This window comes from Cydia strobilella, chromosome Z (assembly GCF_947568885.1).
Source record: "Cydia strobilella chromosome Z, ilCydStro3.1, whole genome shotgun sequence".
Lineage (NCBI taxonomy): Eukaryota > Metazoa > Arthropoda > Insecta > Lepidoptera > Tortricidae > Cydia > Cydia strobilella.
The window spans coordinates 5,824,810-5,839,154 of NC_086068.1; the positions used below are offsets into that span (position 1 = coordinate 5,824,810).

The 14,345-nt window shown below is 36.6% G+C and overlaps 2 protein-coding genes and 1 long non-coding RNA gene across 10 annotated transcripts in view; 2 read left to right on the plus strand and 1 right to left on the minus strand.

The window, feature by feature from the left end:
- Window positions 1–3,467, minus strand: part of LOC134754202 (protein phosphatase 1 regulatory subunit 12B) — a 99,558-nt gene extending 96,091 nt beyond the window's left edge. For all 8 annotated transcript variants that reach the window (XM_063690361.1, XM_063690359.1, XM_063690360.1 and 5 more), the window contains exon 1: window positions 2,841–3,467. In XM_063690361.1, coding sequence (XP_063546431.1) covers window positions 2,841–3,083 — 243 coding nt within the window. In that variant the 5' untranslated portion in view covers window positions 3,084–3,467. The remainder of the gene's footprint in view (window positions 1–2,840) is intronic.
- The window catches only part of LOC134754525 (uncharacterized), a 267,264-nt gene that overhangs the window by 34,283 nt on the left and 218,636 nt on the right, over window positions 1–14,345 (plus strand). The window lies entirely within an intron of this gene.
- The window catches only part of LOC134754465 (disco-interacting protein 2), a 141,254-nt gene continuing 133,503 nt past the window's right edge, over window positions 6,595–14,345 (plus strand). The window contains exon 1 of the mRNA XM_063690799.1: window positions 6,595–6,784. Within this exon, the coding sequence (XP_063546869.1) occupies window positions 6,700–6,784 (85 nt within the window). The 5' untranslated portion in view covers window positions 6,595–6,699. The remainder of the gene's footprint in view (window positions 6,785–14,345) is intronic.

The window sequence follows — 14,345 nt, forward strand, 5'->3', positions numbered from 1 at the left end:
TTTCTCTGGAACACAAACACTCACTTATGGAGAATAACCGGACAAGCACCCGTACACAAGGAGATCCAGACGCGGAAATGGCATTGGATTGGGAATATCCTCAGGAAACCTGACACCGAGCTATTCAAAGTGGTCCTGACCTGGAAGATGCCTGGCAAACAGAAACATGGCTGCCCTTAATTTACTTGGCGCCGTTCTGTGGAGCAAGAGCTGGCTGTATTGAGGATGGGGTAGGAGCCCAGGACCGGAGTCAGTGGAAGAATATGATTAGAGCCTTACACCCCAGCAGAGGGTAACAGGATGAAAAGAAGAAGAGTACTTTTTCTCATTTGCATGTCTATCAAGTACTTATCGAGACCTTTTTAATGAGCCTAAACTCAATGTGTTTGTGTTTTTCCATCCAGAGTTCCTTTGGTTACCTTCCGACTGCATCATCAGATCAGCTCGGTGTTAGCATGTTATTCCATTGTCATAGAAATATCGGATACATGTACTCCAAATTTCAACCGAATCAGACACCAGCAGGAGGTGGTTCAAATTTAAGTTCAATTTAAATATACATATGCAGTGAAGCTGTATAAAAGTGTAAAAATTTAAATATTTCCTACACTGTTTAGAATAGAATAATCAGTTAATTTCGTAATATTTAAACAATGATATGACCTCCATTCCGATACCAGACATCAGGTATTTGGAGTCAAAATCTAATGACAGGTAAGGCGTTCCTATATCGATAAACTCAATAAAATTATTGACGCTTTCCCATCCTACAACTACATCCACAACTGATTGTTCCCAGTCTATTAAAGGTCAATACATTTTTCCCCCAACCATTTGATATCTGCTGATATTTATTATTTTTAGGTATAGGTTAGTTTTAATGTAAGTTTATTTTGTTGTTATTTTAATAAATATTTACTGATAATTAACTACTAATTGTTGTACTAACATACTAATTTTAATTAATTAATTTCCCCAGTGAAGGAAGCGAAAGAGGTATGCCAGGATCGTAGCAAGTGGAAATCCGTGATCTCTGCCTACCCCTCCGGGAAATAGGCGTGATTATATGTATGTATGAATGTATGTGTAATTTCACCATTACCAAGCTGTTACACAGAAAACGAAATAAAAAATTAGGTTATAATTTACATCTAAATATTTGCTATCAAGAACCTGCATGACAGGGTAATTTTGTACACTATTATTGATAGGATTAAGTAAGAATTAAAAAAAATAGGCACTTATTAGATATTTTTAAGAAGAAGGGTCTAATAAGTATGGTTTAAGATTAAGATGAAAACAAAACTTTAAACTCCAATCAGGTGGGTAGTTTGAATAGGCACAGTTTTTTTAAGCTTATGACATATTTATATATTGCAAAACTAGATATATTGGATTTATAAACAGGCATAACTTTAGAATGATAATTCAACTTGCAAATAATATTTTCTATAAAAATATCAAGACAATTTGATTTTTAGATGTAATAGTATCTACCTGGCTCTTTTACTGTTAGATTTTATTGCTAATTATTTGTTCAAAAACATTGCATTAGTGTGCAATTTAATTAAGATAAAACCACGGCAAACCGACAGACAGATGGCGTGGCAGAGGCAGACCGAGAAAGAGATGGCGGGACGATTTGGATGCGTTCCAGCGTGATCGGCGGGATCTTGCTCAGCACAGGGAGGATTGGCAAGGAAGAGGGGAGGCCTTTGCCCAGCAGTGGAACACACACATAGGCTAATTAAAAAAAACCACGGCACCAGTGTTTGAAATTATCCAGATAATTATAGTCTTTGATAATTATCGATATCGATAATTATCCCAGGTATGGATGGTGCTATTTTTTTTTTTTAATTCTTCGGTAGTTAAAAATAATGATTGGGGTGTTTTTTGCTATGTACAAATAAAAACTGACCTAATATTGATTAGTTTTTTTATTAAGCATTGAAATATATGATAACCATCATGTAACAATCTAATTATATTTCATAAATTTTAGGTTATTATCAATTCGATAATTATCAGGCATAAATTTCACGATAATTATCAAAATAACTATCATTGATAATTATCCTTTCGAACCCTGCATGGCTCAATATTATACTTAAGAATATCAAAGGTTTAAACTTTTAAAGAACTTGATCAAGAACCCAATTTTTAATCATCTTTTTGGTCTTTTTTGAGAACTTTTTAATGCTATAAGCAAAGAGAATATATATGATAGAGGGATACTGTCATAGTAAATTTTGTATTTACAGTAAATTTACCGCCATCTACATATTGACACATGAATAAAACCAAAAATAAAAATATCAAAAAATGTATATATATATACACGGTGTTTCATGACCCACTGAAAACCTAAAAACAGTTTGTTCAGAATCAATAGGAGAATCGATTGCGCTATATTTTAATGGGGGTAATTTTACTTTAATTTTTTATTATTTTTACATGCCTAGTCTACAAGTTTGTAATGCAACTATCTATATCAATAACTAGCATTTGACACGTTATTTGTCAATGAGAACCACCCTTAACTGGCCATTGGTGAAACTTATCTCGTTGCAGTAAGGTATGCAAATGGCCAGTTAACAGTGTTTACGATGGTAACTAGCAATTGTTTGATGTCACTAAAACGGCGAAGCATCTTGTGTAGAATTACCAGTGGAATAGAATTGTAAGAAAACTAAATGACAATTATTAACTTATATGATAAAAAGTTGAATTCCAGTTTGAAACTTCCTATCTGTCAAACTACGTATTTCTTGACCGCCGTATTTAGGAGCGACACAGACCAGGAAGAGTTTAACGTTTGTTGGGGCACTGAAACTGACCTGGTGCAGAGCTGTCAGCCCGTCCACGTTCGCAGTGTTGATGTCGGCTCCCGCTTTCAGGAGTCGCTGCACCTCGTCCTTGTCGCCCGACGTGCATGCTGCCAGGAACACGATCCCGGAGGAAAACTGGATCCTCGACGCCCGCTTAGGAGTCGGGCTCTGTTTATTGGTGTCGGATTCCTCCCATCGCCGCAGCTGCTCCGCGCGCTTGAACAACGCAGACGACGAACGCGTATCCGTCATTTTCAACTCTCTCGAAACACTTTCCACTCAATATGGTCCCAGAGAACACTTTTCACGACGCATAGATTATGTTTTTATTACATATAGTACACAAACGCCGAGTCCATAACTTAATTGCCAAAAAAGGAAACATGAAAGAAGAAACGTCCCTGCGAGAATGAGACTAAGACTCCTTTCATGCGATCATTGTTCATAACACTTGTTGAATTACACATGTAACACTTACGAATAATGATTTTATATACATGACATAACCAATGAGCTACACTTTTAGCGTGGCAGCCATTACGAAAATAATTTTACAGCCAACTAAACTACCGAAATGTAAAAAGTAAAAAACTATCAAGTGTGAATGACGGGAAGAAGAAAACACCCAGCGCCACCTAGCTACAAACTTTTTTGAACAATGTTGCCATGTATTGTCGGTCTATAAGTATTACCTTGTTTATGGTGAATAGATTGGACAATGAGAACCAACTAATGTTAAGTATTTTCACACGCATGATTAATAAGGGCTGGGGCAGGGCCATGATTAATTTAAATTTAATTACAACAGATATAAGTCAATACAAGCTAAAACATTGATTTACTCTGGATAAATGTTGTGTATGAGACTTGTAAATGTAGCCCTAACGATCTGATTATTTTTAAGCAATGAGGGCTACCGCGTTTAATTTCGCCGCTAGGGGTGCTAGTGTAGATGGAGGTCTTTCAAAATGTCAAATGCATAGAATTTTTGGGGATTTTAAGCGTTTTTATCGGGAATTTTCACTCCTTATTCATAAATGTGGTAAATCTTTGTCCATCTTTGTCCAACAAAAGATATAGCTCAATAAATGTTAGTGGTTTAATAAAAGAGCCAACCAAAATATATGCAAAATTAAACATAATGAAAAAATGGCACATTTAGACGTTAAAATACCTTTGTGTATATTAGAACGTATTGATTTTATAAAAATAAGCATAGAAGAATTTTGAGATCTGCTTTTCTGGACCTACATCTACAGTGGCGCCAACTGGTGAGCACAAAAACGGTAGCCCTCATTTGTTCACGACCATGTCGTTGTGTATAGTTAGTATATCCAAGTATATCCCTCATCAGAATACACCGATTTGGTGTATTCTTACGTCAAATGAAAATAAGATTTGGCTGTGTTTTTTTTTTAACAATCGGCCGTTCCAACTCTCGACACCCATTTTTCCTAAATTTTCTTACGAGAGTATATCCCTTGCAAGAACTGCTCTTTCTCTGCACTCACGGTTTTTTATAAACCAACTATAAAGGAGTACCATCCTAGGGGGAACAGCTTCACATCAACACTTATACAATACAACGTTACGGGTCCTCCACCCTCATGGCATGGCATGGTAAGTGTAGCGTGGAAAATAGCTACAGCACAAAACAATAACAATGCTGTCGTAGATAACTGACAGTTAAACTCAATCAGCTGATGCTTTTCCGCCATCTTCGCGTGAACTAAACTGCGAAATCACCGTGAAGTTCTGCGAGTGTGGAGTTAAAGTCATACGTCAACGTCGCGACATGTTCTCTCCGCGAAATCGCGCCGCGATTCACGACCACGTACATAGTCTAGAGGTGGCTTTAGATTTTTGACAACATCCTGTATTATTGAATTTGATTTGTATATGAATTATTCCACTATAACGGGCTAATCTTGTTATTGCATTGGACTTGGTATTTGTTTTTTTTTACATCTAGCTTAAAGGGACAGCGGACTTGAGAAATTGATATGCCACATTATTTTTCGGTTATCTAAAATATGTAACAGCAGTATTAATTACGCATATAATGATATAATATGGCTGCATATCTATTATTTAAGTGCGAATTAATTACTACAGGCCTTAAATATCAGCCATCGATATTGTTCAAAATCGGCAGCAACATCAAGCCTACTAAAACTTGGCATCTAATATTGAAAACTGAATTTTTGGGCCTAATGATAAGACGTGCAGACATCGAAGTGTACAGTCAGCTGCAGAGAAAAGGCACCCCCCTGCATACAAAGTTCTGTAAATTAGTATGGACGTGGGGTACCTTTTCTCTGCAGCTGACTGTACAAAACGAGTCGGTGGGTATGTGTACGCGAATTGTTTTTAGTGGGGAAAAACATGGTATGGTAAGCAACTAACGGACTTATTCCAATAAGCACTAGTTCCCCGCTGGATTGAAGGTCAAATGGCGGTCTTACGCTAATTCTGTGGTTATGGTCCCTATACTACTTATAGATGACCATCATTGGGCTTTTCCAGCTTGCCACTGGAAAAACGGTAATGTGAGCATCTAGGGATTGTATTGTAATCATGACAAAAAATGAAATGTATATTTTTCGTTATTAATAATATATATATAAAACAATTTCATTTTCAAATGAATATGTTCATGCTTTAAAAAGGTCTTCTTAAAATTAACATCATTATAAATTTTCAATTGGCAATATGAATATAGTCTGTTAAGTCATTTCCGTCAGTAAAAAAAGCGGCAAATTTGAAAAATGGGTTATCGTCCCATAGAAAATTTGAATTTCGCGCCTTTTTCTACTGACAAAATTGTTTGACCCGTGTGGCGCGTGTAAAGTCACGGAGCAAGGCACGTGAACGCAGTTGGCATGGGTTCGTTCCCTAAGACGATCAGAACTATCAGAAGCAGTGAGTGAGACGTGAGACGGCCGGTGCGCTAGCGCTAACGCTAGGCTAGCTAGACGCTGTTGTTTCGCTGAGCGTACAGTCGTGCACATTTAGATTGAAATTCATTATTTAGATGCTAATTTAAGTTTAACCTAATCCTACTTGATAATAGTAACGTGCATCGTTAGATAACCCCGCGCGATACCTAAGGATAAATAACATCATAATTAATAAGATTATTTCCGCTTAGTTGAATGTGTAAAGGAAGGAGGAGGAGGAATGAGGAAAGGTAATGCGGATATTGCGAATACATAGGTACTTCAGAGTTAGTGCGGATTTTATTAATTAAGATTAATAGAAAAATGCCTGCCCCTAGTAAATCAGTAGCTGGAACGCCTGGAACTGTATTCAAATACAACTGATATGAAGATATTATAAGCCGTCGATTTTGATGCCAACCTTATATTATATAATCGATTTATTTTATATTGTTTATTTGACCAATTTAATTTAATTATTATTGTTTCTAAACCAATTTTTGTGAACACCCATTTTCCACAATACACTTCGTGTAAAGCTGCTTTAAATCTTATATCAAAACCATAGACAGCGTCTTATATTCTTGATTAAAAAAAGCGGGTGATGAAATTACCGTTAAAAAACCTTATCAATATTATAGAAAAAAATACGCTTCCAGTAATACATATTTATCATAATTATTTGAATTTAAATGATAAAATGTAAACCAATATGATTTTCCTAAAAGAGAACAAACCTGTTTTGATCCGGTGCAGACGCCCTCTAGTGTTCTAATGGAATACTAACAGTTTCTATACTAGAGTGTCTATAGTACACTCACTCGGAGTCACAAATTGTTCGAAATTCAAGATGGCCATGTGTCACGATGGTCTCTTGAAGTGTTCTCGCTAAGTTTATTTGTTTTGTGTGAAAAGAGTGTTTTACCACGATGGCTGACTTAAGTGTTGATATATCAAAGTTGCCGGACGAGATAAGAGACAAATTAGCTGAATTGGATTTAGAGTTATCCGAAGGTAAGAGAGCAGTAACTTGAGGATCACTATAGATCGATAATTTGTTAACTTAAGTTTATTTTGCTACCAATATTATTGTCTGGTTGATTTTTTCTGGGCAAGGACAATTGTGTCCGTTGGGGCATAAAATATTTGTTGATGGCACAGAACAGGTTTATCTAGTATTGACGCAATCTGCGACAGCTGACGATGTTTTTAGCGAGCTCGAGAGTAGCGTCTTGTGTTTTCTTAGTTCTTGGGGTACTGATAATGATATCGGGGCTACGGCTCACGCTCGAGTTGTTACTCGCTTTGTCACACATCGGCTGTCAAGGAATGCAATTGTATGCACGATGGCACCCCGGCCGCAGGGAAATATTTCGAACGATCGTAGAAACTTTGCAGCAAACTTACATACCGCGAAGATTTGACCCTAAAGCAGCTCTTGGGCGCTTCTGTGTTGTCTACAACGTACATAAATATAGTTTTGCATTTGTTTTCCTTATTAACTTGTGTGAGTGACTTGTCGACCACTAATAAAATACCTCGCGCTCGCACTATGCAGTATTACTCATACTCTTTGTACATTCACACCATACTTAAATACAATTTAGGCGTCGTGAGTTTTGAATGAGGTAATATGTGCTTACAATTGGTGTTTACGAATTCGATTTTACAGTAAGAGGTACACTGTTGTTAGTTAGACATTCTTTATCATTTGATAAGAATTTTCTTGAAACCTATTGATTCATAAGTAGGTATGTAGCACTGTGGTATAGGTTTATTATATAATGTTGTTGATATGCATCTAGACCAGGCTATCTAGTTTAACTGTTATTTGATACCTAATTGAAATGTTAATTGATAAGTCACACTCTTAAAGTAAGTCATCTACCAGGGGACACATACAGGGTGACCTTAGCCATTGGACAAACCCTGAAATCCCGCATAGGATTACTTCTCATTATTATATTTATTATTTCTCATGCTCTAACATTAATATTTTTTCAATTAGAACAAAAGATTAAAAAAAAAAAAATTCAAACAAAAGTTATTTCCAATAATTGACAACAAAAAAAACATACTGTATTCATTACAACATGTCTTAGTAAACATACTGTATCATTGGCAGTGTTTTTGACAATTTGTTTGAAAATGTAGGGAAATGATGACATTTGTTAAAAGTCAGAATCTTATTAGTCATAAATAAAAAAAGGTTTAGGAAGGTTTCATACTATTCTATGAGGATGTATTACCTCAGGAACTACTAACACATACAGGCTGCTCCAAAGTACAAAATCGTAATTTGTTAATTTCTTTGTAACCGCTACACTGGTTGTTATGATACTTTGTATGCTGGTTCTGAATACCTTAATGCATATGTACATTTCGGCTTTGTCCAATGGCTAGGGACACCCTATAAATAACTACATAGATAAACATCACAAATGCACACTCACAAATATGGTTAGGGAGGAAAAATGGGCAACTTAATACATGAATATTAGTGTCTATTGTCTATGTAATAAAAAAACTGGACAAGTACGAGTCGGACTCGCCCACCAAGCGTTCTGTACTTTTTAGTATTTGTTGTTATAGCGGCAACAGAAATACATCATCTGTGAAAATTTCAACTGTCTAGCGATCACGGTTCATGAGGTACAGCCTGGTGACAGACAGACGGACAATGGAGTCATAGTAATAGGGTCCTGTTTTTACCTTTTGTGTACGGAACCCTAACAATAACATAACTGACAATAAGCTAAAAGAGTAACATTACTGACCCTGAGTAGTGGATTTACTGGTAAAATTTTAATATGTAACGTAACAAGCCAAAGGGGGCGTTTAAATATTACGTAACGCAATTTGGGAGGGAGGGGGAGGTCTTGTAAAACGTTACGATGCGTTACAGGGGCGGGAGGGCGTTACGTAACAATGTTTTTTTTATAACAAAATATATACATACATACATATAATCACGCCTATTTCCCGGAGGGATAGGCAGAGACCAGGGATTACCCCTTGCTACGATCCTGACATACCTCTTTCTCTTCCTTAACTTTCATATAACAATTCCTCATACACGCTCGCTCATTTCTTCAATTTTATGATTATATTTTGCTGAACATAATTGGGACTTAGGTAAAAATTGTCACTTGGGTTTACGTACGCCCCTAAATACGTGAGTGAAGATCGGGCAGCCGAAAGGGCGTACAGGACGGCGTCTAGTTTGTCGACCCAAGTAGGCCCTTTTGGCTCCCCGATCTTCACTCATCCTTTCGAGGTGGCCAAGCCAGCGGAGACGATGCGCTTTGGTCTCACCTATTATATTCTGCTCAGCTCTATTAGATGTTCTATATTCGGCATTCTTTCGGAATAGCCATGTCAGATAAACGTCAGTCCATGCATTGTGTATGACCATTGGCCGACTATTTTCGACAGGGAATGCCTGTTATAGGTTATAGGTTTTCGCGGGCTTGGTTTCCGCAACTCGACGTCATATCATTGCGCCTATTTTCCGTGATGGGTTGTCGGCACTATATACTCTTGTCAACCCAACTCTTCCAAGAAGCCTAGCAGACCCTTGATGTTGCCGACGACTTCTGGGAGAGACCCAGGCGAATCGAGGTATTGTGCCCGGTATTCTGCCACAGCAACAGTAAAGATTTGCAGACTCATTATTTATTTTGGTTAGGAGTTTAATTAATCCGAAGATTAAAAATAAATATACCTAGATTGGTAGGTTCTTTGTCTTCGCCATGCGCACGTGACTTAACATCTCGTGCGGGCTGTACACACTCGCCGAGACACCCCGAGTCAGGCCGAGAACGAGTGTGTTCATACTGATCTCTTCTCGTCTCGCTCTTCCTCGTCTCGTCTCGCGCATCTCAGATTGAATCGGAGCGGTGCCGAGACTGCGAGTGTGATCATAACGCCATATACCTCTTTATATAATGTATAAAAGTTTTGTTTGGCGACATAAAACTTTAAATCAAGATTTCAATTTTCTCAACCAACTCGCAACTGTGTCAACTGACGTTTGTGTGCGTGAATTAAATGATAGGTATAACTGTTTATGACTCAAAGTTACCTTTATTCATTAGTATTTTTACGAAAAACTGTGCGAAACACAGATGAATGTCTCGTCAGTACAGACAGCATTAGAAGTTGCTAAGCGGGCGAGGTGTTCAAAATTACCTTGACATGCTCTTATTCTCGCGTAAAGTCGCGTCAAGATCATTTTGAACACCTCGCCCGCTTAGCAACTTCTGCTGCTGACTGGACTGTACTCATAGTCATCTATAATTTTGTTACTCTTTTAGTCCATTGTTACCGACTAAGAGCGTAGTAGTCACATTTTCCGATCCAATATCGGATGTCGGATGATCCTTGGAGAAAAGCAACTACTAGAAAGTGCCCTATAGCATGAAGTCATTCATTTTTGTTTAACAAACATTTAAACAATGAGTAAATAAGTATAAAAGACGCTTTTTAAATTTTGACTTCTTTATGGTCGCGTCCGACATCCGAATCGAAACCGGAAAATGCTTTAAAAGAATAACTGTATGTATTTACGTGTTTTTTTTTATTTTACTTGTTAAGATATAAAACAATGGATTATAATTTGAATTATTTTAATGTCTTAATCCGCCGCCATGCCAGTGCTATGCGAATATCTTCTTCCTGCAACGCTATGCCTACTATGTATGTATTGACTGATGGACCGTGATGTTTCGTGATGTTGATAATTATAAAATGCCATGCGAATTATCAAATAATTACTCTTTATAAATACTAATGGGGCGTGGAACGTTCTACTAACAATAAGCTATTCAAAATGGGACTTTAGTCCGTGGGGAACAGAGTTCAATTTCAAACGAAAGCTCGTACGCTATTCCAGGCATTTTAATTAGAGATGCCACGAATATTCGGCAACTATTCGGTATTTGGCCACTTTGACCATACCGAATATCTGTTGCACCTACCTAAAAATAAAAATTACACAATAAAAATAACCAAGAAACTAGGTATATTTGATATTTAAAATGTATTCTTGGAAAGTTGTTAAATACATACCTTTTTTGAGCATTTGTTGATTACAAAATATTTTATTTTTAAAATGGGTCTGATTTGATTAACTACATCATTTATTCTGTTAAAAAAAAATCTTAGCAAACGTACTTTGTTGGCGATCAGTTTTCATAATAATTGTGACTCAAAATGTTCGCATGTCATGCCGAATATTCGGCGCTTCGGCCGAGAAAAGGGCCGAATATTTGACCAAAACCACTGTTCGGGGCATCTCTAACTTTAATATGAAATGACTTAAAATAGTGCAACTGATGAGAGCACGAAAGTTATTTATGTTAATTCGGTCGAATGTACGTTGTTCCCAAATAAGCCACACATACATATTACAACATACGAAATTAGAGTTGAATACAGAGTTTTTCCTTAATTATGTTCTGATAATTCTGATTCAAATCTGACTTCAAACTCTTGCCTGTTGAGGCCCATTTTTATCAAAAAATATTAAGTATTGACTGTTCTTGAATTATAAATATTATAATACTGGTCTAAAACCAGAGTTTTGAATGATTCACGGTTAGTTTCACTAGACTTATATTGACCGGGATATAGACCGTGATTACCTTTTGTATTGTTTTTGAACTCCTTCTATTTCGACGCAGTTACATACATCTTGTTCACGGGTGACCGGGTGACGGGGGGTGAACAAGATACATGTAACTGCGTTGTTTGGAGCTTAAAAACAATACAAACGGTAATCACGGTCTAAATCCTGGTCAATATAAGTCTTGTCTAAAACCATTCGAGAACAGGGTCTTATGTAGGTGAAGTTTACGGCATTTGTTTTGTAATTTTTAAGTTTAGTGTATCCGTACATCAAAGAAACCATCCTGTTTTTCATATAAAACTTCATGTCCCCTGATTCAATTCTGTGTGACATAGGAATTTGAAGTTTGTAGAAAATGTGATACAGGTGAACACGCGGGATAACGCGAATCTAAGATTAAACCACCAACTAAACACAGTAAAGAAACGCTAACTTTACCTAACGTTACTGTCTTAGAGGCATGTAATTGTATTTTTCTCAAAAATGGACGGCAAAGTCGATGTTGCCTGTTAAAAAATAGGTCGCGAAGTGCGTAGTTTATGGTTAGACAAAAAATTAAAAAGTTAAAAACATTGCAGTCTCAATTTCCGGACTGCAATGTTGCATACAAATTCCATTATTTGTCGAGTTCCAAACTTTTTTAATAGTTGAAGTGGTCATATCAAATGAAGGCATAGGTCCATTAATCAGCCAAACAGATGATCAGTACTTATTATTATAAATGACCGTATTTAGGTGTCTCAAATAGGTTGACATATTTTCAGCAGAAAAATACACTTCTATATTTAATTAAAAAAAATTAAATCTTTTCAATTGTTTTTACTTTTTTCTGTGAAAATATATACATTAAAACTTTGCTTATGTAAAATATTCCTATTATATTTAAAATTATTGCACCATTTTTGAGAAAGTCACTATATATGACTAGGCTGGAAGGTTACTTGCTTGCTTTGGATTCAATGAAACGGACTCCCAAAGTCGTCCGTTTAAAACGAATCCTCAGCCAGCAAGTAGCTACTTCCGAGCCTCGACAATAATGTACTATTGTGCAACAGGTACATAATAAAATAATAAGGGTTCTTAAAATTCATGGGCTTAAGTTACAAAACGAAACGAGGTTGAGTTTTGTAAAGACAGGCCCGAGAATTTTAAGACCTAATTATGTACCGTTATTTATTATTATTTATTAAGAACACTGTGCCCGGGCCCCGCGCGCCGCACTTCTTATGTAAATTCGATCTCACTGGCAGTCATTTAATCTACACATAACAGTGCTGGAGTAGAAAAATATATAAGTGAACTCGACTGTACATCGATTTAATCCTTCCTAAGAAAGCCGGTGAAAAGTCTGGTCAGTGGCATGTTAATTAAATCATGAGCTGGACGCCTCCTGTTCCTTTGTCTGGCGCTAACAGCAATCTCGGTAATAATACCCTCTGAAGGAATAATTAAAATAAACTTAAGCAGCAAGACGTTAAGACTCCTTTTTGTTTGGCCGTGACACTAAAACAATTGACTGGACAATTTAGCATCCGGACAACAAGTAATAACAGCGTAAGGAGTGAAATGATATTATAAATACTATGCACCTGTGTTTACGATAAAACTATAGTCTTGTACGTGTTAATGAAACATAGTGCACTACTGAATTGACGCACAAATTGTCGTATTTAAATATGCGCGGTTGCTAGAAAGCAGAGTTGGGCATTATTCGAATAATTTTTCATCTAAATAATTATTCGAATAAACAATCTTTCGTGGTGAGATTTTATTCGCGAACAACCATTTACCAACAAATCAGATTATTTTTGGGATATAAAACAGCTCAATGGTTACTGTGTAACCTAACTATTCGACAATATTATTCGCAAATAATTTATTCGTGGGCGCTGCTATTTTATTTGCGAATAATTCATTCGTGGAATAAATTATTCGCGAATGAATTGAACACGAATGATCATTCGAAAAAAATATATGTCATTCGCGAATGATTTGGTTATTCTCATTCTTTATTCGTCATTCGAATGTATTTTGCCCATCTCTGCTAGAAGGTAACTCTCGGTACTGGCTTTCTATACAAAATTGGTCCCGGAACCGAGAATTTCCGGTTCTCGCCATATAAATTCAGTAACTTTGAGGTTAAACACAGTGGAAGATCTATTTTTTCTGGTCACTCTTTTTCATGTGTAAATTTCCTGTGACATTTTCAAATCATGATTTAATTGGGTTTATTGTTTTTAAGTTTTTGTGGCTAATATACAATTAGCTACGGAAAGGGTCGGCGAGTCTTTTCTGATCCGTAACTACTACGGACGGACATATGTATATATAATATGAACCATCAATACCATACCAATCATTAAAAAGAAAACATTAATTCATTCATCATTGACATAGTTGGGCTATTTTATTTAAAGTTGTAGAGTCACGTTTTTTTAAATTGTGGGAATTTTTATGTAATTTGCACTCAAAATCGTAGTCACGTTTTTTTAAATTGTGGGAATTTTTAAGTAATTTGCACTCAAAATCACGAGTTCTTTCGATCCTAGTAAGAGATAAATAACGTCCCAAACTTTGCATACATTTTTCGATCCTTCTATGGACCATTTCCATGGAGACTTTGTGTGGTGGTAACGGTAGCACCATACAAAGTCTGTGAAAAATGGCAACAGAATGGCAGTAAAAATATTCGGACACTGTTTGTCTCCTATTAGTAGTAGGAGGAAGCGCTGGTGGCCTAGCGGTAAGAGCGTGCGACTTTCAATCCGGAGGTCGCGGGTTCAAACCCCGGCTCGTACCAATGAGTTTTTCGGAACTTATGTACGAAGTATCATTTGATATTTACCAGTCGCTTTTTGGTGAAGGAAAACATCGTGAGGAAACCGGACTGATCCTAACAAGTTTTTAGTTCACCCTCTGGGTTAGAAGGTCAGATGGCAGTCGCTT